The 27,325-nt window shown below is 37.1% G+C and overlaps 1 protein-coding gene across 1 annotated transcript in view; it reads right to left on the reverse strand.

The window, feature by feature from the left end:
- Positions 1–3,546: 3,546 nt before the first annotated feature.
- Positions 3,547–27,325, reverse strand: part of Tex15 (testis expressed 15, meiosis and synapsis associated) — a 51,656-nt gene continuing 27,877 nt past the window's right edge. Inside the window, exons 5-11 of the mRNA XM_041673986.1 lie at positions 23,107–23,344; positions 21,246–21,392; positions 20,603–20,765; positions 12,002–18,948; positions 10,221–10,270; positions 6,881–8,064; positions 3,547–3,632 (exon numbers count right to left, since the gene is read on the reverse strand). Coding sequence (XP_041529920.1) covers positions 3,589–3,632; positions 6,881–8,064; positions 10,221–10,270; positions 12,002–18,948; positions 20,603–20,765; positions 21,246–21,392; positions 23,107–23,344 — 8,773 coding nt within the window. The 3' untranslated portion in view covers positions 3,547–3,588. The remainder of the gene's footprint in view (positions 3,633–6,880; positions 8,065–10,220; positions 10,271–12,001; positions 18,949–20,602; positions 20,766–21,245; positions 21,393–23,106; positions 23,345–27,325) is intronic.

Here is a 27,325-nt window from a genome sequence, read left to right on the forward strand (position 1 = left end):
AATATGAGGCAGGGGGTAGTAAGGGGAATTGGAAAGCAGTAGTGGTGGGTGGATGATCCAAATATATGTGTGTGACTGGAGAGATGGCCCAGCAGTGAAGAGCACTTGCTACTGTGCAGAGGACTTCTGTTTGGTTACAAGAGCCACATGGTGGTGTGCAACCATCTGCAATTCCAGTTCGAGGGAACCTGACACCCTCTTCTAGTCACGTCAGAACACCAGTCATGCATGTGGAGCAATACATACTTGAATGCAAAATACTCATACACATAAAGTTAAAATAATAAATCCATCTGCCTCTGTTTCCCAAATCCTGGAATTAAAGGTGTGACACCACTGCCTGGCCTCTAGTGGCTTAGTTCTACCATCTGGTCTTCAAACAAGCTTTATTTATAAAGCATAAATAAATATCACAATAACTGCTATGGGATAATCCTTCTGTATGTTGTGAATATGTATTACTTTCATTAGATAATAAAAAAGCTGATTGGCTTGCCTAGGTAGGAAAGCCAAAGTGAAAATGTTGGGGGAAAGATGGGCAGTGAGTTAGCCAGGCGCTGGAAAAGCAAGATGCTAGAGGACAGATAAAGCCATAAGTCATGTGGGAATATATAAACAGACATGGTTTAATTTAAATGTAAGAGGTAGTTACAGTAAGCCTGAGCTATTGGTCTCCTGAGTCACAGCCATGTGCCTTCCAGCTAGTGTGCTGTTGAGGATCAAACCCAGAGCTCTGTGCATGCCAGGAAAACACTATCAACTGAGCTATATAATGTCTTTCTTGTTTTTTTTTTTTTGGACCATCAGATCCTAAATTATGACAGAGATTTCTTATCATTTAGAAAAGCTTGGCCTTAGCTTAGGCTTGTTCCCAACTAGCTCTTTTAAATTAACCTATTCCTCTTAATCTATGTTCTTCCACATGGCTTTTTACCTCTCCTCCATTTTGTCTGTCCAACTTCCTCCCTCCATGTCTGGCTGGTGAATCCCATATGCCTCGGATTCATCCCAAGTTCGTCTTTCCTTCAATGTCCCTTCTGTTTCTTCCCGCCTAGCTATTGATCATTCAGCTCTTTATTAAATCAATCAGGAGGCACCTAAGGCAGTCGAGGCAAAACGTAGACACATCTTCACACAGTATAAACAAATATTCCAAAAGTTATATCTCTAGTCACATTTTGAGAAACTTAAATCATTGAAACTTTCACCAAGACAGTACTGAATAAAAGAATCTGTGAAGAGTTTAAAGGAGTATTTGACTGGAATAGTTAGCTTTTGGTTTACCAATAGTTTTGTTTTGGAGACAAGACTTAAAATATCCCAGGATAGCTTCAAAGGGTTAGCAGTGAAGGATGATTTGGAACTCCTGATCCTCATGCCTCCAACTCACAAGTGTTGGGATTACAAGAATTACCTTGGTAATAGAGGTATTTCTAATAACAGGCCACTTTTATCAAACTTAACTACATATGTATTAGGAAAAGTCTCCACCATCCTCCCCCCCCCCCTCCTTTTTTCTTTTTTTGAGACAGGGTTTCTCTGTGTAACCATTCTGGTTGCTCTGGAACTTGCTTTGTAGACCTGGCTGACCTCAAACTTATGGAGATACACCTTGGGATGTTCTCTGTGCTGGGATTAAAGGCATGTGCCACCCCACCTGGTGAGAAAGTTTTTAAAGATTTATGTACTTGATGTATGTGAGTATTTTGTTTGTATGTACATTTGCACACCAGAAAAGGGCATTGGATCCCAAAGGACTACGATTATAGATGGTTTTGAGTCACCATGTGGGTGCTAGAAATTTAACTCAGACCTTTGGAAGAAGAGCCAGTGCTCTTGATCACTGAGACATCTGTCCAGTCCAAACAGTCACTTTTTGATTAACAGCGAATATAATGGCCTTAATTTAAGGTCCAGGAGTTCTAGTTTTGATACTGTTTTGAAATAAAAGAGCTATGAAGATGTACTTTATACCACGGCTATACTTGCTATCCTTTCAGATTCCTTAGTTCTTTCAGGGATGGTTCTGCCCATACAGCATCCTTTTAGGTCTGCATGTTGACACAACTTAAGTATTTTAACTTCCACTCTATTGGCTTAATGACAATCTAAAAGCTCATTTTGTGGGGGAGTCTCAGAAGGTGTTCTGAATGGAAAATTGAGTTAGTCTATATTAAATAAGGCAGAAATAGATGATCTTTGGGGCTTGTGTAAGATAACAGAAAAAGGGGGGCTGGAGAGATGGCTCAGTGGTTAAGAGAACTGGCCTCTCTTCCGGAGGTCCCGAGTTAGGTTCCCCGCAACCATGTGGCGGCTCACGACCATCTGTAGCGAGACCTGGCGCCCTCTTCTGGCATAAATACATGGAAGCAGAATGTTGGATACATAATAAATAAATAAATAAATAAATAATAAATCTTTAAAAAAAAGATAACAGAAAAAGTATTTTTTTTAAACAAAAATAAACATTGGAACTGCTATTTGCATTGGCTCAGAAAGTCTCTTGTACAGCAGGGCAAACTACAAGCTAAGAAAGGTTTACTCTATTGGAGGCTTTTCCTGATGGGAGATCAACACAGAAACGGTTGCTAAGCTTTGGTAAAGGTGATGTATGTGTACACACTGCTCAACACTATTACATCCTATATCCTGTTTGGTACTAATGATTACTACGAAGAAAAACTTCACTTGTGTAGAACATGAAAGATGAAAATAACTACAACATTAAAACCAGGCTTCTGCAGAATTATCTGAATCATAACAGTACAGATTACGTTAAGTGTAAACATATGAGTGTTAAAGAATTAAAAGAAGTATTCAAATATTCAAGAAATACTCTTGAGGCCGGGCGGTGGTGGCGCACGCCTTTAATCCCAGCACTCGGGAGGCAGAGGGAGGCAGATCTCTGTGAGTTCGAGACCAGCCTGGTCTACAAGAGCTAGTTCCAGGACAGGCTCCAAAACCACAGAGAAACCCTGTCTCGAAAAACCAAAAAAAAAAAAAAAAAAAAAAAGAAATACTCTTGAGATGGCTTCTTGAAAAAATTGTCTCTCAATGCTAACCTCAACTTAAGCAACAGTGAAAACATGAGCTACTTTTTGCGTTTATAACATTTGAATAAAAATAATAATGAAATTAAAGGAGCTCACCATAAAGTAAGATTATAAATTATATAAATAAAGCATAAAAACTTATCAAATAACTGACCTGATTGACTAATGCAAGAAAAAATTTCCTCTTTTTAAGCCCAATAAAATAGTAAAACACAGTGTATTGAAAACAGAAACAAAGCCTGGTTTTTAAAGATTTTCGCCATTGCTGCTTAATGCTGATAATATTGAATGTTGAAAGCTCCTTTATAACTGCACAGAACTTAAGTTTGCTTAGTTCAGATATTAAAAATTAATTTCCCGTTATCTTATGTGATACACTATTATAATTACACATTTTATAAAAGTTATATACCACATTTATATACATTTAAAATTACTAAATACTAAAGTAAGAAAACATACAGGTATAAAAAATAACACATAGACAAAAATACTTGGGAAAACTTAAATTGCATTTATTTCAATATGAAGAGATTTATTCGTAATGCCTTGGTGGAAATGGGTCCTGCTGCCATGGAGCTGGAAGATAAAAACAAAACAACGATTTGAGGTATATTAATGATACAGACTAATACTAAGTAGAATAGTAGAAAGAAGTAGTATAGTACTAAGCAATAGTATAGTATACCACTATACTACTAGCTTAAGTTAAAGTCAGAGAGGTTGAGATCAAATTGTACATCTGCAACTTACCAGTTATAGGATCTTGAAGTTATTTAAGGTTCTCTAGGTAATAGTTTCCTCATCTGTATCTCAGGTATTTGAGAGAATTAAACATAATAAAGGACACACTGTCTGGCACACAAATTTCAAGTATTTTCCTTTAGCTCCAATTTCTGGTGTAATACATCTTTTAAATATGAACACACTAACAGGTGTCTTCTGTTAACCTCCCCTAAAAACTAAAAGATGAGCTTGAAATACAATGTCTTGTACTTTAAAGAGTAATTTCTCAATATTTTAATATTTAATTGTTTTTCTTTTTCATTGGACCAAAGAAGCAGTAAGTAAGATTTCTGAGTCACAGCTGGGCTTGATCCTGGAGTGACCTTTTCTTACTATCACAAAAGGTATAACTATTAGTAACATAAGAATGCCTAAACTGTAACTACCTTTGTGGAAACTACAATCAAGGTTCTCCATTTCAGAAACTGAAGTATCTAAATAATTTTCTTTTGAGACAGGGTTTCTCTGTGTATCCCTGGCTGTCCTGAAACTCACTCTGAATTCAGAGATCTGCCCTTTTTCTGCCTCCTGGGATTAGAGTCATGTGCCACCTCCACTACCTCCATCACCTGCTTCAAGTGTCTAAATTATAAATCTGCCACATCTGTTTGGTGTTTACCTAACAGCATCATCAATGGCACTTTCTCCCCTCCAGGCTTTCTCAGACAAACCATACTGTCCTGTTTGAACTCATCTGGCAGGGCAGGGAGGAAGGGAGGGAAGGATAAGGAACTTAGATTACACTACCACCTCATAGATGCCTTTCACACTAGAGAACAATGCAGACAGAGAAACCATCAAGTAGGAGAGCAACCGCTTCAACGAGACCTGCCTGTGGAGGCAGCAGTGGTGGGAGCTGAGGCTGGGATACAGGACTTCAACAACTTTGTATTCCAAGAAAGAATTGGAATGATATTCTGAAGTAACTGAGCTAGAGTGTCTTCTTGTCTTCATCTTACTCTGACCTTGTATCCGTTTAGGCCTTGGCAACACATTTGGGACTTTTCCATCGCCCTGTACATGGCCAAGATGCATATCCAGAAAAACTAATGTGTTCTGTCAAAACAAATGCTAGAAGGGTCTCCTGATTTACCTCTGACAATGATGTCATTGTGGTTTTTGTCTGTATAAATGCTGTATTCCTGAACTTTAGTGCTGGGAGGTCTTTAGGAAATTCTGCTATTGGTTGCCAGCTATAAGGACTCTACTTTAGACTTACATGTGTGGTTGTGTGTGACTTTCTCACCTGGGCTCTAATAATTCCACAGTTTAATGAATAGTAATAATTACAATGTAGTGGTGTTGATATGATCTGATTTCCTTTTCTTATTTAAGAGTGTCTCATGTGCACAGCTGACCAGAGCTAGTGGGAGCTCAATGACTCTGGACTGACAGCAAGAAAACCTGCAATAGGATAAAACTAGGCTCTCTGAATATGTGTGTGACTGTTCTGTGACTTGGCCAGTCTGTGGAGCCACTAGCAATGGGACCTAAATTTATTCCTAGTGCATAAACTGGCTTTTTGGGGGCCCATTCCATATGGAGAGATACTTTGCTTAGCCTTGATATAGGGGAGAGGGCCTTGGTCCTGCCTCAACTTGATATGCCAGACTTTGTTGACTCACCATGGGAGGTCTTACCTTTTCTGAGGAGTGGATCAGGGCGTGGGTAGGAGAAAGGTCAGGGTGGGTAGTGGGAGGAGGGGAGGGAGGGGGAATTGTGGTTGGTATGTAAAATGAAAAAAAAAAAACTTTTAAATTAAGAGTGTCTCATGTGGTCAAGGCAGGCTTCAACTTCACTATATAACCAAGTCTGACCTGGAACTCCTGACTACCCTGCTTCTACTTCCCAAGAACTTAAGAGTTCTAAATTATAAGCAGAATTATATTGGGCTTACATGTAGCTTGGGAAAGAGCACTTGCCAAGGATGTTTAAGGCCCTGGGTTCCCCATTAGTAGGACCAAAAAAAAAAAAAAAAAGAATAGACCTATTCAACAATATTTCCACTCCAAACAGTACCTCCAAATAAGCTTTGACAATTAATTTTTATTAGTAAGGGTTTTAAACAACTGCTTAAAAGAAATTTGCTTGTGTTTTTCTATAATGATATTTTAAAGGACATTCCATCTCTGATGGAAGAGTATTTGGGTGCTTTTGTAAAACTAGTTTCAGCAGAGTAATTAGTTAAGAAATTTGTTTTGATTCTGGCTAATTTGAAACATGTAAAAATACTTGCATTTTGAAGCACCAGCATTTCTCTGCTTCCTGCCTGTGTACATGGTGACCGGCTTGCCGCACGCTCTTACTGCCAGGCTTTCCTTTTCTAATTGACTGCATTCTATGAACTGCAAGGCGAACTAGACTCTTCTCCCAACCTGTATTTAATGTGATTTTTTTTTTACAAACACGTGCTTTAAAGAGAAGACAATCTAAGTTCAAGAGGCAAATGTCAAAGTTCTTTTTAAACTAATACCTTCCAATTAATTACTTAATTCACTTATATGAAGGTATTAAAAAACGGAGAGAAGGAAAAGGTTGCTTTAAATAATTGATGTTTTTCCTTTTTTCAGCTTTGTTTTTTACTCTTACCTCCATTTACCAAAATGAAGTTTTGCAACATGAAATGCAGATTATGAAGGAAGACTCTCACATAACCTATTACTAATGGCAAGTGGATAATTAAAATTTTGGAATATTTTCTATTTCTGCTTTATTCACATGTGACGTTAGTTTTAAAATACTGTCATGTCATTAAAAACATGTATACTTCTTTAATGGTTTCAGCATTTTATGATTTACTGCAATTAATTTAGCTGTTTCCTAAGGATGGTTACTGAAGTATGTGTTAGTGATGTCGACAATTTTTCTTTTCTGATTTCAGACTAGACTTATAACTTATGACAAAATTCAACTGTGCTCAAAATATGAACAAGTCTACAAGTCCACAAAGAAAACTTGTATGTACCATCATTTGTGAATTCCTTTACATAAATGTAAAGCCAAAAGTAAAAATGAAGCAAGCATTGAATCTTTCAACTCACCGTAAGTCCAAGGCACTTGTGGAAGTACACCAGGGTTAGGAGGATAAGGATGCGCAGCTTGTGGTACCAGCTGATGAGATGCGAACTGTGAATAAACTGGTTGTTGATAATTGTAAGAAACAGGCATGGGAGATGGAGAATAGCCATTTCCTGGGACGCAGGCATTTGCTTGTGGTTGCATAGCAAAGTAACCAAAATGTTCGGAGTATGAATGATTAAGATGCGTGTTCTGGACAGCACTTGCAACTGCAGTCACCATGGGAGGAGGAGCTGTCTCATATGTTGTCATCTCTTGGTATGTGTGAGTAACGGCAGTGCCATTGCTGCTGCTGTACTGATAAAAACGCCAGGCACAGTATGGATATGAAGTTCCAAATGCATACTCAGGAGAATTATACACTGCAGTGCATGTGGACTGCGGAGGTGCACTCCAGGATGTGCCAACTTTCTGAGTCAGGACTTCTGGGCTCTTTCCACCCTTTTCAGTGTGCCGTGCTGTTTGACTCACACCAACGGCTGAGTTCTCATATGAGCCAAACGGTGTGGTGCTGGGATTCAGTGCATCTTTAATACACTTTTCTGGTGACTCAGTTTTTATAGGCTGTGTTTCATATACTTGCAAGACAGGAATTTTTTCCTGGATACACACAGGTTCTGGAGAGCTCGTACATGTACAATCTTTAATAGACAAATCTAGTATTTCACTATCTTCATGTTCAAAGATTGTATCACTCATTTCAAGATGGCTATGGATAGCCCTCATAGGATGGGAAGTAGGCAATGATTCATTAGGCACAAGAGGGCTATCATTTCCTGCTCCTATATCTGTAGGGTTTTCATGCAACTTCTGTGCAGGTGTGCTGTCAGGTGAGAAAGTGGTATCTATATCATTTTGGTCACAAGTTACCAAAAGATGGTCTTCCTTATCATTTGTTTCAGCAGCACTAAAATTCACGTTTCTTTTCATTATGCCATTTAAGTTTTCGTGCTGTTCAGTGAGATACTCTGAAACATCAGATGAACTATCTGTCAGTTCTACTTTGCTTTCTGTCTTGGGTGTGCAAGAATCTTGTACATTCTCAGAAGGTGAAAGCGAGTCAGGTGTTGAGCTTTGTCTTTTGACTGTCTCTGGAGATGCAGAGTCTCTTTTCAAACTGTCATCTTTGGGACGAGATTCTGTAGTCCTATTGAGTATAATATAAATTCAAGCAACTTTACAGATACAGTCATAACATTCTAATAGATACACACTTGAATTTTTATTGTATAAGAATCTATAGGATTGACATTTTCTCATTTCACACAGACCATATAGGTAAAATACCTTTTAGTTTTACTCATTTGGTTTCAATTTAGATATGGTTCACACTGGAGGATGGTACACTCCACATTTCAAAACATCCCCAAGCCGGACGATGGTGGCACACGCCTTTAATCCCAGCACTCGGGAGGCAGAGGCAGGCGGATCTCTGTGAGTTCGAGACCAGCCTGGTCTACAAGAGCTAGTTCCAGGACAGGCTCCAAAGCCACAGCGAAACCCTGTCTCGAAAAAACAAAAGAACAAAACAAAACAACAACAAAAAAATCCCCAATATTGTATTAGACAGCTGATTTCAAATTTAAAAGCTTTTCAGAGTAGGAACCTACCATTATTCAGTTGTTCAGTATACTTTCTAGTTCATTTATGTTCGACCCACTGACTTCATTACTCATGAATAGTTCTTTCCCCATCTCTTTTGGCATAACTACTATAGTTGCAGGTCCCTACACACAACACATCTCCTTTTCTTCTTATTAAAACAAATATTATTTTTGCTTGTTCATCTTCTGAGAGTAAGAAAAGCAGACCTGCAGTATTATTGGCAATTTAATATCCATCGCATTCTTACTAAGCTTAGTCTCAATTAGGCAATTACGGCACTATGAAGAACCAAAGTATGTTGAGAAAGGAAAAGTAGTACTATTTCTCCAGAATTAAGAGGAATTCATCTTTGGCCTAGAGTCTCTATTCCCTTCTGAGGAAATCAACAGGTTCATGTTTTAAAGGCATTTTAACGACAACTTACACTGCCATCTAAAGCTATATAAACTGAGCAGGTAATCTGTCTCTGTCGTCTCTATCAGAGTGCCTGTGATGATTTTCTGCGTAGATGTACAGCTGCCTAGATGGTCTGTCCCTTCAGAGGATATTCATTTTCATAAAGTTAGTCCTCTGTGTCAATCTTATAGCAGAATTAATTTTTTTGTCAAGTTACAGTTTTAATTCTTTAAATAGCAAATACTTAGCTATTAAACTGAAGATAATTGTGCTGGTGTATGTTACTCTTTAGGCCTGTTGTATATGTCATTTTATAATAATACAGCTGCATATGCTATGAGAACAATTCTAGAAATGCATTATTTTAAAAGAAGAAAATAAAGAAATGGAGCTGTTTGTTCTCCCTTTTATTTTGTTATTCATTATCTTTCTTTCATTGAATTGAAAAAATGGAGATAGTGAGAAATCCTAAATTCTACACAGGTAAATGAGGGATAACAATTAACCCCAGTGGCACTACTTAGCACAAAATGATAAAAGTGTAAGTGATGTAGTGAATTTTCTATAGTTAACCTATTCAGTTTAAAGAAATAGCCTTTGAGACAGTCTTCCTATTTTATACTGTTAGAATATCCTTCTATAAAATAAATGTTTGTATCATAAATGTCTGTAAAATATACACCATTTTAATTAGTGTACCACTGGTGTAATATGGCAACTTCTCTTTAATCAATTTTGAAATTTAGTTGGTGGGCTGGAGAGATGGCTCAGTGGTTAAGAGCACTGGCTGCTCTTCCAGAGGTCCTGAGTTCAATTCCCAGCAACCACATGGTGGCTCACAACCATCTGTAATGAGATCTGGTGCCCTCTTCTGGTCTGTAGGCATACATGCAGACAGAATAGTGTATATATAATAAATAAATAAATCTTTAAAAAAAAGAAATTTAGTTGGTATGTAAAATCCACAACTTAAAAACTAATCACTTACCCTATTATTTTATGTACTTCTAGAAAACAGTTGAAGCAATACCTGTTAATATGATTTCTAGATTTAAGAATTTCTAAGCCCCAGCAAACATTAACAATCTGTTCTCAGAACCTACTCACTCTTTCCATCAGTGAAAACAGCCATTCTACATAGCATTGTCTTCAATACTTACACAGTGAAGTTCAAGCGCATCAGGCCTCACTTAATCTGCCACTTATCTTTTAAGCTACATGTATGATTCAGTATTTGTTTTGTATTATTTGCTCATCTTTTTTCCTCAGATTTTATGAAAAGAAGATTGATGCAACTCCTACCTTGGATTCTCGGATACTGTCTTTGGTCTGCTTATATCGTTCATGGTAACCTATAAAAATATAGAAATAAAATCCATGTTTTACATTAGTGATTACAAACTGCATTAAAATGTCAATCTATTTACCCATTTAAAAACCAGTGGCTTTGCTAAGCTTAGCAGTTCACGTTTACAGCAACTGCTTTAAAAAATAAATTCCGTGGTTTGAGCTATGGCACAACACTCTGTAAATGTTCACATCAGGAACCTTTTACTGCATGCAGAAATTAAAATTACTACAAAATTACCTTTGGTGTTATACATGAAAACACAAAACAAATTTTATATTTAAATACTGGTTCTAGCCGGGCAGTGGTGGCGCATGTCTTTCATCTCAGCACTCGGGAGGCAGAGGCAGGTGGATCTCTGGGAGTTCGAGGCCAGCCTGGTCTACAAGAGCTAGTTCCGGGACAGGCACCAAAGCTACAGAGAAACCCTGTCTCGAAAACAAAACAAAACAAAACACAAAAAAAACACTGGTTCTATTACCAAGATATCTGACTATACATATATGCAAATATAATCAAATCTGGAAAATGCCAAAATCTAAAACATTTTTGGGTCCGCTCTATCAACCAGCCTGCCTTTTATGCTATAAACAGCACCATTTTCTAATCTCGGCTGATTTACCATTTCTAACTATACTCAGAATTTCATTACCTTTTAAATTACCAACAAAGCCAAAGAAAACCCTAATTAACAACATATTCACATGATATTTATACTTTAAGGATGAAGTTCACATTCCTTAGGCCTGTATTTAGGATATGGAATATCTTCTCCACATCCTGTGCATGCACATGCGCAACAAACTCTCCCTTAATCCTACTTTTGTTCTTCTTGGCCACCAATTTAAATTGGCTGGAAGCAGTTCCATGGGTATATTACTTGCCTAGCATATACAGGGTCTAGGTTCAAACCTCAATATTATAAAAATTAACAAATACATAGACCCCTTATCTTTAAATAAGCCAACCACAAAGCATTTATCCTATGGTTTTTATTTTTATATATTATATATTGATAAAAATGTATTCATATGAGATTTTTCTAACTCTTTGACATCAAATATTAAAAAGTATACTGGGGAGTCGTAACACATGCTACAAAAGGCAGAGGCAGGTGGAGCTCTGTGAGTTCGAGGCCAGCCTGATCTACAGAGTGAGTTCCAGGACAGCCAGGGCTGTTACCCAGAGAAACCCTGTCTTGAAAAAATCAATTTTGCCCTATTTTTCTAACATGTAAATAGGTGTTTCTTTAGCCAGTTTTTAATGTTCAGGACATTGACTCAAGGGCTGGAGAGATGGCTCAGTGGTTAAGAGCACTGACTGCTCTGCCAGAGGACCAGGGTTCAATTCCCAGCACCCACATGGCAGCTCACAACTGTCTGATGATCCAGTTGCAGGGGATCTGACACCTTCACACCAATGCACATAAAAGTTAAATAAACCATAAAAAAATATTTTAAAAAACCCCACTCAATAAATAACTGGTAACTGGTATACCTCACATTCACAATAATAAACTTGCCCCTTATTAGGTATTGGAATTTATTCCTTCATGAAATACTTTCTAATTGACTAAACTGTTTAAAAATCATGTATTTGCAAGTTATCTCAATTGCATAATTTTGTAGAGTATGAATAATTTAATCTCAACTTTTGTATTCTATAAGGCATATTTTTGGTTAGAGTAAGCTTGTTCTCAAGATTATTTTCAAGTTTGATTTTAAAACAGTTGTACCTTTTGCTTTTTATGACTGGAAACAGCACCAGTATTTCCTTTTCCCTGAGAGATTTCACGTCTGTCCGCAGTCACAGGTCGTTTTTTAGAGGAACTTGAAATGTTTCTTACTGTGCACTCTGCAGCAGAAGGTGTCTGCACAGAAACACCGGCCTCACTGCTGTTCTCTTCAGGTTCTCTAATGGGAGTAGCCACCCTTTCTTTTTTGTTTAGTTGCAAAGTGTTCCTTCTGTTACGCAACATTTGGAAAAAGAGTAGACGCGTGGACAATTTAGTATCTTTGGCACTTATCATCTTCATATGTTCAATTGTCTTCAGAACTTTTATAATATGAACCATTTTCCCAAAATCTTTTTGAGGGACAGACATTATATTTTTGAGTAATATAAAAAGCTGGTTGTAGTTGTGTTCTAATTCTGTCACAGTATTTCCATAGTTTACAGATGCAGTATGTGGTACCACGTCAATATATGTGGAAACTGAATACTCAGAAGTATTCAGAAGCCGTTTAATTCCTGAAAGTTCCTTAAGTTCTCTGGAGAATAAACATAGAGCATAAGAACAATTAACAGCTTCACTGTAGTCACAGACAACACCTAGCTCTTCCTTAAGGTGAGAAATAGCATTCTCTATCACTTTCCAAAGACAATCTGTCTGGTTGTTATCAAGTGAAAAGGAAGCCATTTCTTCTTGACAGCCAACAAGCTCAGGAAGAAGAGACCAATCAAACCAGAGCATACCTCGAAACCTCTGATTGTGTAGTTTTTTTGCTATTGAATTTTTAAGAAAATGAATGGTTTCTGAAAGCATGACAGTTTCAATATAAATTTCAATAGCTTCAGGCTTTAAAATGACAGCTCCATGGTTGTGGTTTAACATATCCAAAACATTTTCTTCAGTGATAAAAATATTATCTATGTTATCTTCTTGCAGCATCTGGAAGTATTTTTTTAAAATTTCTAAGTGAACTGTACATCTGAGAGTGAGATCCTGTAATTTCTCCAGGTCTGCAGATTTAGCTTGATCTAGGATCTCACTAATACAACAGATATCTGGGTATGAAAGCCAAGTGGTGTTCAGCTTACAGTTTGGTACACTAACTAGAGCTGACTGTCTGGAAGTAATCATATCACTTTCTTCAAGTCCGATAGTCTGAGCTGATTCATTGTTTAAATCATTAGATAAGTCATCATAGATCTTCTTCCACTCAGAAAAAGCACATTCATTTATTTCTTCCAATTCTCTGTTCATCTCAGAATGTCTTCTGGGGAAAGAGTGGCTTTTTTCTTTCCACACAAGACTTTTTGCAGCATCAAAATAGATATGTTCCAGACCATAAAGACAGATTTTGATACTTATTTCTTCATTGTTCTTGATAAAACTTATCTTTGAGGAGACCATTTCTAAAATGATCCACAAATGATCTTCCTTTCCTGGATAAGAATTGACCTTAGGAGAGCCCCTAAGTGTACTGATCAGCTTCAGAACACTTTTTCTTAAGGCTTCCAAGTCTCCTAAACTATCACCAAAGTTAACTCCACAGGTAAATGGAACAGAAAGACAAAACTCAGAGCAATCAGAATGGTGTTTCATGATGGCTTCACATTCTTTCATTTGTCGTTTGTATTTTAAGAATGTATAATATGAAGTCTTTTCTTTTTTTGTTTCAATTAACTGATAATAATACCTCTGTAACTCACAAAATGCATTATATTTTAGTCGTCTTTGAAAAGCAGGATAGAAATTGGACTGCAGTTGATATCCACGCGGCCTGAGAAGTAGCTCACTGTACAAACTCTCATCATACCACAGCAGGCTTCGGAATGTTGGTTCACCTTCAAGGAATCTTTTTTTGTTTTCAATGAACTGAATAGTCTCCATTGCCATCTGCAGTTCTACCCAAGTGTCAATGGCACATAGTTTCAATTGAAGTTTACAATTACTCCACAAGTTCTGCTCTACCAACAGCTTTCTTGAAATCAGGATTTGGTCAAGTGAACACTCTTGCTTTCTTTCAAAAGCTTCAACAAACCAAGGGAGAATATTTTGACAAACTTTAGTCTCTTCTTCTAACACCTGCAAAGATGCTGCTTCATCTACTCTCTGTAAAATCTGAGACAGTTCTGTTACATGAGATGTGGATTCTTGTAATTCTTCGATGTGTGATAGAGGCTTCATCTGAGAAACAGTGACTTCAGAGTTCTCCTGTACAACAAGCCTATCACTGGTTCCTGCAGTGGCTGATTTAGGACAGTTAGAGTGAGAGTTGTTACTAAGTTGTTTAATTTGCCCTTTCTGTCTTTTACTAAGCTGACTAAAAATGTTTTTCAAATCAGTAGTCTCTAGAGTAGAATTCTTAACACCTACACGAGAATCAGTTAAGTTGTTTTTAATTATTTTCTTGTGTAAGTGGAAGGAGTCTTCTTTTAGGATCTTATTTTGATGTTTGTACCCAATAACAGCTGATCCTTCAGTAACCATTTTTGGGTAAACTGCTTGCTCAATTTTTCTCATTTTTTCTTCCTCATTGTATTTTGCCATATATGCTTTTGAAGGACCCTTTATATTTTCTTTTAAGAGCAGAGAACTATCATTGAAAGATAGTTTCTTTACATTTTTCTTACAACTCTGACTTTCTTCAGTTACTGATGTTACATCCAATTTAGAATGCTTAGTAATATTCACCTCATTCTCCTTCACATGGAAGAGTCCATTTCCCCCCACAGAAGACTCTTCCTCATCAGCTGTCACTATAATTGGTGACAATGGAGGAACTGTGTTCCTTCTGTTTGCTGTTTTTCCTGTAGGAATGTTTGGTGTGATCTCCATAAGAACTGTACACTTTTCTACAGGAAAAATTGTTTCCCTGTTTCTAGTACCATCAGATACGTGTTCACAGATATCAACATTTAAAAAGGGCTTGTTTGAGTCTAAAACAGAAACAAGTTTATTAGTGTTAGCTTTAAAAGTTGTATTGTAACTTTTGTCTTGACTATGACTTATGTTGTCTTTTAGGAAACTTAGAGACACTGAATTACTTTCATATACCACTGTTTTATCTTCAGAATTATTTTCTTTTGTTATATTCTTAGTATTGCATGTTGTATGGCTTTCATTCTTAGATAACTGGGTGCCAGTTTGATACTCTTTTTCAGTTAGTGTTTTATCTGGGTAAAGTGTATATTCACTTGTTTCAGAAAAATTCTCAGGTTCAGAAGAGCTTGCAGTTCTCACAATGCTATTAGTGTATTCTAATTGACTTATACTCTGCGATGTATAGGGTATGGGTGACTGTGATTCATGAAGTTGCTCTTCCTCACAAAATTCTCTCACATGGAACGTGGTAAGACTACTGGAGACATGGCCAGACATAGTTTCGCTGGAAAGGCACTCTGTGATTCTCTCTCTGTTTGTTCTGTAAGTTCTGTGCTTTGATACTGAAGCCAATGATTCATCAATATCAAATCTTAATCTTTTTTCTCCCTGTTTGTCATACCTTCTTTTGGATAAAAAATGCCTATCAGAGTTTCTTCTTTCTGACATCAAACTATCACCTTGAAGATCACAACTTTCCCAGAAATTATTGCAAATTATTGCATACGCTTTTGGTAATGGGCCCTTTCTCTTTTTTCCCACTTTAGAGATAAGCTGCAAAGATGTATGAACTCTTCTATGAGCTTTTTTCAAGTGAAGAACAGCTTTGTTCAGTTTTCTGGATAGACGTTTGCTTTTACATAAAGATGCTTCATTATTCAGAATATTCAGTACATTCCGAATGCGCCTCTCTGACTGTGAAAATGTTTTAATTCGTCCTTGGGATAGGGAAGAAAACCGTTCAGATGAGTAACGATTTGACTTCCTCCTCTTCTCATGAGTTTCATGCTCCCTTAAATCTTTATGGGATATGTTCTGACCCCGAGAAGTTGCATGTTGGTTTCTTTTGCTACTTCTTGATTCCATGTCCTTTTTATTCCTAGTGTCATTAAAGTCAGGTTTTGATTTTGTGGAACATTTACTCTTATCACTGATTACTGTGACATCAGATGGTTCAGTAGACAAAGAGTCACTGGTTGGTTTTCCAGGTGTGTGATTCACATGTGTATTATGACTCGAGCTGGAAGAATGTGAGATTGCAGATTTGCTTACATGTCCTGATTCTTGCACTGAATTACCAAGTTTATTTTCACATGAAAAACCTAAATTCTCTTCAAAAGGTTGGGAATAAATGCCAAATCCAAAAGCTTTCCTCTTTTCATTAGCTTCTTGTTCTGTGGATTCAGTTACAGGCTTACAAAAATTATCTTTTGACTCTAAGGAATCATCAGTGGGACTGATTTTTATACTAATTAAGTTGGTAATTGTAACTTGTAGATCTGGAAGAAAAACTGAGTTCTGATGCTCTCGTTTGCCTTTTTGTGAAGAGAAAGAAACACAATTACATTCTGCAGTATCTTCCCTCCTTGTAAAACTCCAGGCTTCCATCTCCTCGTAACTCTTTCCAAATAGGCCTTCCCAATCAATCCGGGACTTCAGGGTCTCAAATTCTTCACAAACATCATTTCCATTGTTACCTATATTTTGTTGAAACAAAGGAGCATCATTACGTTCTTCAAATTCTACTTCAATTTCACTTCCCAATGCAAAAGTTTGATGAACTGAATTCTCATTTACTAAATGGCAAAGGTCTTGTAATTTATCAGTATCAATCTCACAATCAGAAATGCCTTGTTTTACAAAACCCAAACCTGAAATCTCAGGTTCTTTTAGATGATGTTTTTGATGATCCCCATGATTTGTGCTTTCTGTAAGAACAGTGGTACTAACTACCTTTTTTGTAGCATCTGAAGCTACACACACTGAAGACTCTTCAGTTTCTGGAAATGTGGACAAGCGTTCCACACTTCTTCCATCATTTGGCGTGTATTTTTGTTTTATGGCAGTCATACTATCTTCACTCTCTGATGATGCAGCTTTTGCTGGTCTATCTTTCTTTCCCCAAATTGAGTTAAACGTGGTACATTCTTCAGAATTCACAATTTCTACTTTGGTGTTACTCATTTCAACTATATTTGCATAACAATCTTGCTTCCTACTTTCATTTCTGTTAGTTGTATTATACTCTGGAGATGAAGAAGCACCATCTTTCTCTTTAGCCTCATTTGGATTTTCATCATTTCTTTGTTCTTGCAAAATAATTTTCAAGTTTAGATCAGAGCTTAACTCTGCATCATAAGGCAGGGTGTGGTCCTGCACACTGTCTTTAATATGAGAAGACTCTTTGCAGTCTTTTTGAATGTTATACAATGACACTGCCTCATTTTCATTTTCCCTCTGGATGGACATATATTCTCCAATTAAGTTGCAACCTGAACTGTCAAGAGATATGTCAATGGCATCAGATGAAATCACTTTATCAACAAGTTGTTCTCTGGCCAGGGGAACGTCTTTTGCTTCCTGGAAAGCATCAGTCATAATGTTAATCAAGTTCTGATTATTTTGTATTGCTTTTAATTCTATCAGCCCTTGGGCTATGGCAAAATTTGTATGAATATTATCTTTGGGCTCCAAAGAATATTGAGGATGCTTTTGTGAAAGGCACCCTGTATTTGGAGTAAGATTACACTCTAATTCCAATGCTGCATGATCTACTTCATTTTTATCCTTTGTGGTAGATATGGGAGATTTGGGCATTTGTAATTTATGAGTATCTGCTATTTTTTCACAATTTTCCGTTAAAGAATTAATATTTTCACCTTCTTTGTATTCCTGGTGCAACGCAATGCAATTAGCAATTGGGATACTTTTAGTTTCATTAGTAAAAGAATTAACAGTTTCTTTCAACCAAGTTTGGCTTATTACATGTTTAGAACTGTCTTCTGGGCTGATAAAGGTTCTCATCATTTCAGTATTTTGCACATATTCATCTATGTTTCCTTTCTTCTGGATTGGGAAGACTGTAGACATCTGGTGACCAAACTTAAATACAAGACTTAAATCCGAAGGCCATGATGCCTTAGAGATGTGACTTTGAGAGTCTTTACAATAAGTATTTTTTTCTGACTCAAAGGAGTTCTGTGGCCTGTTGCTTTGCTCAGTTAAAACTTGGAAGCTGCTTCTCTTTTGGGCTCTCTGGGCCTCTTCTTCATTGTATGTTTGTTTCCCAACATCTGAAAATGCATTTGGCAAGTAACGAGGAAAGGAGAAAGTGCTTTGCTCTTTACATTGTTCTGTAATGGCAACTTTACTGGATGCTGTACAGTCAGAGTCCTTTGAGCCCATAGTGTGAGTCTGGCAGTGTGAACTTTCAGAAGAGAATCTGAAGCAAGAGGCATCTGAACAATTAGCAACAGCATGATCAGCAGGAATGCTTTCAGGTGAAGAGATAGAACTGGTTGGCATACATGCCAGTTTTACTTCTGAATTACCATGACCCACACTCTTATCAAGTGGCAAGCCATCACTTAAATCTGCAGAATTACTTTGTTTTCTCATGCTTTGTTCTCTTTTCATCAGTCTTGGGTCCTTAATAAGTTTTGAAGTAATAACTGTACTTGAGCTAGTACTGCTCTGAGAGGGAAGAGCAGCAGAAATACTATTTAAAATACTTCGAAGGTACGTCACACTGAATAGGTCACCATCACCACTTGCTGTGTTAGCAGTGGACATGAAAGAAAGACCTGAATTGTATGTGTGTACATGAGAAGCATCTCTAACTTCTGATGAATTATCTGTCTGTCTGCTGTATTCTCTCAACACAAAATTGTTTCCATAAGAACAAGAAGTATCCATGTTGGAAGGACTCCTCTCTAAATTTGGTACTTTGCACAGATAATTTTCTTGATTAAATGGATCAACAGGTTTCCTGAAGTGCTCAAAGATGACTGTAGCATCTTTCCCTTTTCCAATTCTCTTGGCAATTGTACAGTTATTCAGAGAACATGCTCTTTCTATGGAAACAAAAAGACAAAAATTATGAGTAATTTTAGCTGAGTTTTTTTGAATAGCTTAGTGGTGATTGTTCTTAGCACAAAAAGAAGAAAGAAAAAAAAAACTAGTAAGAATAAAATGTTGCGGGTTAGAGAGATGGCTCAGAGGTTAAGAGCACTGACTGCTCTTCCAGAGGTCCTGAGTTCAATTCCCAGCAACCACATGGTGGCCCACAACCACCTGTAATGAGATCTGGTGCCCTCTTCTGGCCTACAGGCACACATGGAGGCTGAACACTGTGTACATAATAAATAAATAAATGTAAAAAAAAATAAAATGTTGCAATATAAAATATAATCTCAGTGTAAGCAATTTAACTTAAAAAACGTATTTGATAAGAAGTGAATTCTGATGAATAAAAATTAGAAACATTACAATAGAAAGCTGGAGAGAACAGTGAGATAGTTCAGTGGTAAGATTGCTATCAAGACTTTTATAAGTTTGGTCCCTGGGGCTCATATAATGGAAGGAGAAAACTATGTCTACAATATTGTCCTATTATCTTCATATATGTGCCTGGCATACATGTGAGGACATTAACACACACAAAATAAATATATAATAAAAAAAAGGCTTGAGATATAGCTCAATTGGTAAATGTGCTACCACCATGCAGGAAGCTCTGAGTTCAGTTTCCAGCAATGCCTAAAACCAGGTATGAGGGTCCACACTTGTAATTCTAGCATTTGGGAGACTGAAGCAGGAAGATCCTTTGCTACTGAGTGTGAGACTGACCCCAACTACCTGCTGTAAAAATATATAAAGAGAAAGTATTAGCCTAGCATTAGGGTGTGGAGACAGGCAATCCTAAAAGGGATTATCTGCACAGCTGGTAAGATAAACTTTCAGTTCAGTGAGAGACCCTGTGTTGGGGCTCTAAGAAAGAAAACAATAGGTGAAGACATTGAATATCCTGCTCTGACCTAAGCATGCATAATGAAGGAGTATTGGCACATTCATAGAGACTACACACACACACACCATGCACCTACACACAAAGTGAGAATTCAACTGGCCAATCAATCTACCAAGAGACTCTAACCTCTAATCTGGGTAAAAGCCCAAATCAGAAGCAATCTACTATAGCAACACTAAACATGGAAAAAATTCTGATAGAACTAAATACTGGCAAAGATTTTTAGTATCATTAAAAATTAAAATTACAATGAAAATGATACTTTAAAAAAATTGTGTATTGCTAAGAATGTAGAGTGATTATATAACCTTATGCACCTGCTACTACTTTAGAAACGCACATGACATCATCTTAGTTTAAACTATACCTTCATAGTGTTAATAAAAACTCCAAGTGAAACTAGCACTCTAGCACCGAGACCCTTATATAAATAGCAATGTGGAATAAGAAGTTACAAGGGTACCCAAATTTTTCCAATACAATAGTGTAGTCGCACAACGCAATAAACTATTCAGCTATCAACACATAAAAATTACATGAACATATATTAAGCCAAAGAGGTAAAAATGTGTGCATATGATCCTAGATATATAAAATGGAATACAGGTAAAACACAGTTTATTTTAGTTAGAGACGCACAATGTATTAGAATACGTAGAATTTAAGAGCAGCAGAGTTGAATAATGAATGTAACTTACCAAGCCTCTTAGGAAATCCTGTGGAGGGGAATCTCAGTGATGTCATAAGTTGTCCATTGCCTGCCTTTTGACCAATAAATTTTACTGTTACTGTTGCATATGGAAGGCACTGTCTAGGTCTATCTACTGGTTTTGAGAAAAAATCATATTCATAGAAGTACACCTGAAAGACATAAGAAAATCAAACTACTACTGTAAGACCCTGACCCCAGCTTTGCAGCAGAGTTAACCCATAAGATTAATCATGAACCTTGAGCAGTCTCAAAAAGGAGTCAGATAAAAACTGATACTTTTATCTCCGTAGCTCTGCCTCTTGATAATCAGAATACTGCTTTGTGGTTAAATGCCCTCGAGTATGCATAGAGGTTGTTCCTCCTCTGTCAAAACCGATGGCACCAGAGCACTGTCCCACATGAGCAACAACACAGGGATCTATATCTTAAAGGACCATGGCTTCATTACAAACCATGTGATTTTGATGAAGGGTTTCAGTATGATTTGTGAGAAAAAAGGTTACCTTATCCCATGAATATGGCATTTACCTCATAAAAGTCACTTAGGGATTAGGTCGATGGCATCTAAACAGTTTCTGAACTAAGCATGTGTCTTTTAACTCATCAAATGAATCCTAGCCTTAACATACCAATGAATTGTAGGCTTGCAGCTCAATGGTATCTTTAAGAGAAGGCATACTTCTTGATATATGGCAATCAAAGTTAGGGAAAGGATCCAGAGAAACTTTGTTTTTGTCGAAAGAAGGCTGAATTTTCTTTACTTTTCCAAAGAGAACCTAAAAAGCAAAAGACAATATTCAAATACTTTTCAATACCCAAATACTTTTAAAGTCTCATGCTTTTAGTAGTGAAATATTAACAAAACTGTTAGTCCATGCCTTGGATGGGATGTTTTCTGGTTTGTTTTTGTTTTTCTGAGACAGGGTTTCTCTGTAGCTTTGGAGCCTGTCCTAGAACTAGCTCTTGTAGACCAGGCTGCTCTCGAACTCAGAGATCATCCCGCCTCTCCGTCCCAAGTGCTGGGATTAAAGGTGTGTGCCACCACTGCCCGGAGTGATGTTTTAATATGGTAATTATACCACTTATTTCCCAAATTAAGATCTGAGACTAGAGTTATTTCTAATAAAAATTTCAGAAATTCTGCTTTTAGAAGAGGGTTTACTGTGAAAGTGTATATGGAAGATTATATGACTATCTAAGCTAGAAATAGAGAATGGTGGGAGAGATGAGGTGACATAATGTAGGAAGTAAAAAACATTTTAGAATTGTTTTTCCGCTTTGGGTTTTTGAGATGGTCTCACTGAAAAGCTTTGTCAAGCCCAAAATATGCTATGTAGACAAAGCTTGCCTCAAACTTGTGATGACTTTCCTGTCTCTACCTCCCAAGTGCTTGGATGATAGGCATGCGTCATCAGGTCCAAAATATGGTAACTATAAGTACCATTTGAACAAAGTGAGGCAGCTAATTCAACAAAGAGGACAACTGAAAAAACATCTTGATAATTACCAACAATGTGTGTTATGTTGTTTCTCTTTTGGCATGTTCAGGCAACCCAGAACTTTCAATGTAGCCCAGGGGGTCTTGAATTCAAGATTTTCCTGCTCAAACCTTCTATATGCTTGATACAGACAAGCTTGGCCCATATAATATTCTAAAGTAAATGATTGTATAGCATTTCTGCAAGGCTTTAAAAATACTCTGTACAAGCTGGAGAATTAGTGTGATGGTTAAGATTTGCTGCTCTGAAAAGGACTCAGGTTCATTTTCCCAGCATCAGATGGTAGCTTCCAATCAGCTATTACTCCTGTTCAAAAGGATACACGGCCTCTTCTGTCCTCTGTGGGCAGGGATACATGTGGTGCACTTATATACACACAGGTAAAACAGCCATACACATAAAAACAAATAAAACTTAAAAATGCTTGCCCATATCATAATGAATATATCATATTTGAGAGACAGGGTATATGAAAATTCTATCATACACTAAGTGGGTACTTTAATGGTGGCTATTATGTTTTACTCTAAACAATACTTATGCACAAACAGATTTGTGATTTGAGGTCTTGTTCTGCTCTTTACTCCAATTTATCATCTTATATAAGCATGGCACATTTGTTAAAAATAACAGACATTAGTATAATGCTATTAAACTGACATAGCTCAATAAACCTAGCTAACGCTACAATCATATTTTAATTATTCAGAGGACATAAACTGCTATGGTGCTAGAGTATGATAAAAAATAAAAGGAAGGATAATGAATCCAGAAAAAGTATGTATTGGGAAGACAATGATGATAAGTGCTGCCTTACATTGTGCCACAGTCAGGTAAAGTGTGAAGAATAAGGGAAAATTCCAAAGGATAACGAAGTAGTTTATGGAATTCTATTTGAGATAATTTAAACTGAAAGCAAACTATGTCCATGCTGACTTAAAGAAAAATGTGCCTATATTTAGTATTTGTTTTATGCTACTACCTTACCTACCTTAAAAATCACAATATTTTCTATAGTAGTGCTTCGACTATGAGCATAATTCAGGGCAACATCAACATGTCTAAACATATAAATTCCAAGAAGAGGATTCCCAAGTGTCTTCAGTGTGGATGCTCTGGTACTTAGCCCATTCTGGTAGATCTCTACCACATCACTCTGAGGAAGTGCTAAGAAGCAGAAATGCTCTTCCAGTTCTCTGCCATGTCTTCCATTCTCACGCATCTCTGACCTAAGTAAAAGCAAATGATGTACATAGTTAAACTAGTATTTTCAAAAAGATAAACTATCTTAGCTTATCAAAGAAAACAGAAAGCACAGACATTAATCAGAGGTACTAACTTACACTATTATGATTAAGTTAGGACTGAAAACCATCTAAAGATCAAGCTCAAGATTACACATCTATGATTTATGGATAGCCTGAATGGGTAACAATTCTGGTAACACTTTTAATGTAGCCAGCGCAAAATCTTAAGCCTTATTACACACGTTTTGTTCTCAAATATCTAACCAAAATTTTGTCACAAACTAAAGAATAAGGTTCAAAATGTACTAAGCTACCTTATTCTTTAGCCAAAGTAATAGTGACAGGGTTGGAATAACATAGCATATTTCATTTTACTGGCATCCACAGTTTATAGCAGTCCAGTATTGTCTATCCAATCCATGTTCTTTTTACTTCAAAAGCATATACTCATTTATTATATCTCTTATCATATTTTACCACCTTAGTCAAAATTATAAACATTCTTTAATTGTATCTTCTATGATGATCTGAGTCTAGTGATCTACTTTTCAAATTTCTGGGAATGCCATAAAGCATACCACAAAGGATGGTGTAATATGTGTGTATGTGTATGCATATTCTGAACATTTTGTAGATTGACCATTCTCCCATTTCTCTCCTTCTCAGGCCTTCCCAGTCCCCAGACAAAATACTACTAAAATTTGGCCAGTTCATAACCTTACAATGGCCTTTAAGGGAAGAATCATGTACCTTTAGATATAAATCCTGAAATGTTTACCTTAGCCAAAGAATGCATTCTGAAAGCTGGAAGGGGATAAAGACAAGGCTTCACAGCAGTTAGTTGTGAAGACAGAAGAATTGGTCTTAAAGATTATTAAAACTGACAACCCAGTAAATACTCATCTGTGTAAGTAAAATACTCTTTGCTGATGAGAAATCTTAGTAGATTGTACAGAAAGACCAACAGTTACAACTCTCCCTTAGGTTAAAGCCCGGCAGAGAACAAGCTGTGACACTACAGTGCTGGGGGGCTGAGATGATGGAGCTGTGGGATGCTGCAGCTGGCCACAGGCTGCTTCACCAAGTTTAAGAAGTCTTCATAGCATCAGTGTCAAGTGACATACCGAGTGCTGCTGCAGAAGCTGCAGTCAGTCATCTACAAGATCAGCTGAGGGCAGACACCCAGCAGACACCAGTCTTCTGCTGAGTATTTTTTACTGAATTTATGATCTACAACTCCCACAGCTAGTAGAGTTAACATCTACTTCAAAGAATAGCCTCTCTATTTAGTGGCTAAAGCGACTAGGGACACTAAATTAAGGCCAAGTCCCATTCATTCTCTGTCTGAAAATCCTAGGGTTCCAGAGAATGAAAATGAATTATTACTCTGTCACTGCTCTATGAGATAAGGAAGGCTGGACAAGAGCATGGCACATAAATTCACAGCATGGCAAGTGATAAGGATAGAATGCAGGGCTGTACAGAAAGAGTGCTACTGACCACACTGGCCCAAAATATCATTTTAATCAAGCATCTTGTTTGAAACATCACAATATTATTGCTGCTGTTGAGCTTTCCTGATTCAGGGTTTCTGTGGCTAAAGCTGGCCTGGAACTCCTGACACTCCTGCCTCTACCTTCCAAGTACTGGGATTATAGGCTTATAATCTTGACAGCATGGTATCATTTTAACATATTTTGACTGAAAAATATATAACAATAAAAGTCTCAGGCTTACAATCACAGTTAATCAAAGTCTTAAAAGTTTTCTCTAGAGTTTCACAATTGTGGTAATATGGGTCTGTTTCAGTTTTGTCAAATGCTTTCAGAATTTGAAAACATTTTAGGGCCTAAGTAGAATTTCCAAGATTGTAAAAATGCTACCCCCCCCCATCAGATTTTAGAACTACTACTGGCTCAATAAATTGTGTAAGAGTTTGACTTTCAAAAGTTACTCAAACACTAGGATAATGTCACAGTGTCAAATGGCAGACAGCTCTCAATCTCATAAACAGAAAAGTTCTGTTTAGGTGCAAATTTGAAGAAGAGTTAACTTAGAAAACAAAGGACATTCCACCAAGAAGGACCTAAGGTGTTTAGAGTAAGACAAAGGAAAGGGGCATGTGTGGTTCAGTATGCTCGAGACCAGAAAGACTGAGCAAGGCAGGCACTGAGTAGTGACTCTAGTCAGGAGAGCTATAGACTTTGCAACTGTGCTGGGAAATCTGGGCCACTCTGGAATCTTTCTCTAATTAAATTTTTTCATATATATTTTTATTATATTCTTTCCCCTACCAAATCCTCCCAACCTCCCCAACCTCATGTTCTTTCTCTTCCTCTAAGACAAAAGAGTGTAGCCAATTACCCAATCACACTTGGAGAAAACTCAATTCCCCATTCCCAGCAGATATCAATTTCAAATAGCTCTTTTGTTAGGGATGGTACTTTGCAGCCACTTCCCCTTCTCTGTCTGTGCTGGGATTGACCCTGTTTCTTCTGGTTTGGATCTGTTCATGTCTTGTGCGCTCATCTGTGTATCATCAGTCCTGTTGTGTCTGCATGACTGTTTTGGAGGAGGAGTCATATACCACTTCAACTTCCGGCCTTTGTTCTCTTGAATCTCCCAAGGTCAGTGATTATGCTTCATTTGGTGTTTTTAGTTTTCAATATAGCACTTATGTGCCAAGTTGTCTGAAATTTCTAAAACTCACACAGCAATTTCTGCTATGCCTTTGGACACTCTGCAGTCATTCTGACTTTATCAGTATTAGTATGTCTCCTTCAGAGATGGCAGACACAACGAACCTGCTGAATAGGCTTTTTTGTGTGTGTGTGTGTGCAGTAACGTATAACCAGGTAAGCATATGACACTCACCAGAGCCCACACTTCAGGTCATATCTATCTTGAGTATTAAAAAATTAAGAAACTGGGTAGATGTGCTCCTAGGCAAGTATGAGACCCTTAGTCCAGATCCTCAGCGCTCACAGAAATGCCAGACATGGCGTCCTAAGCCTGTAAATCATGCTGGAGGGGTAGAGAGATGTGCGTCATGTGGACCTCCTGACCTGCTTTTCTAGCTGAGAGATTGTCTCAAAAAATAAGGTGCTCTTTGGGCTGACGAGGGAGGGGGACTGAATTGGGGGAGGGGGAGGGAAATGGGAAGTGGCGGGGAAGAGACAGAAATCTTTAATAAATAAATAAATAAAAATAAGGTGGAGAGCAAGAGAAAAAGACACTTCCAGTTGTCCTTCAGCTTCTATACATGCACACAGATGAACATAACACACAGACACACACTCAAAATTAAAAATATTTAAAAATATTTGAGCTAATGACTTTCTGAAAAATTTTCTCATGTTTTTATGCAACAATCTTAAAGAGGAACAAATGTGTCAGAGCCTGATCCTTAAATATTTTAAGCCCTGAAAGTAAAAAGCTCAAAATTAACCCAGCACTCAAGTATTGAAATTTGCAAAATACGCCTTTTTCCTTTCCCTTTTACTATATTATTAATTACTAAGCAAAAAAATATTAATAAAAGACTTGTTAGAAAACTCAATTACGAAGAAGCTAGTTTGCATAGAGTAACTAATGCCCAGGAGAAACAAAATTAGAATCTTGCGTGTCTTTTCAAAGATGAAAGAATGTTAACATTGTACTATCTTGCCACCTCTCTGAAACCAACTATGGTGCAAATGCTTCACCTAATTGCCTATGCCATAGTTACTTACATCATCCCAAATAGATTCCAAGACAACTTGCAAATAGTAGGTAGTCAGCAACTAGTAGTTTTATATGTATGATCAATATATATGGCCTATAAGGTAAATATAGCTTAAATTTAATTGGCAACAGAAAAATATATAAACTGTTCAGGTCCTTGGTGTGAATAAAGAGAAAAAGCATTATATACTTGATATGTCTGTTAGAAAAAAAATGAAATGAGGTGCTTTGGAAAGCTTG

This window comes from Microtus oregoni, unplaced genomic scaffold (genome assembly GCF_018167655.1).
Source record: "Microtus oregoni isolate MIOR12 unplaced genomic scaffold, Mior012 000024F_ref0000369, whole genome shotgun sequence".
NCBI lineage: Eukaryota > Metazoa > Chordata > Mammalia > Rodentia > Cricetidae > Microtus > Microtus oregoni.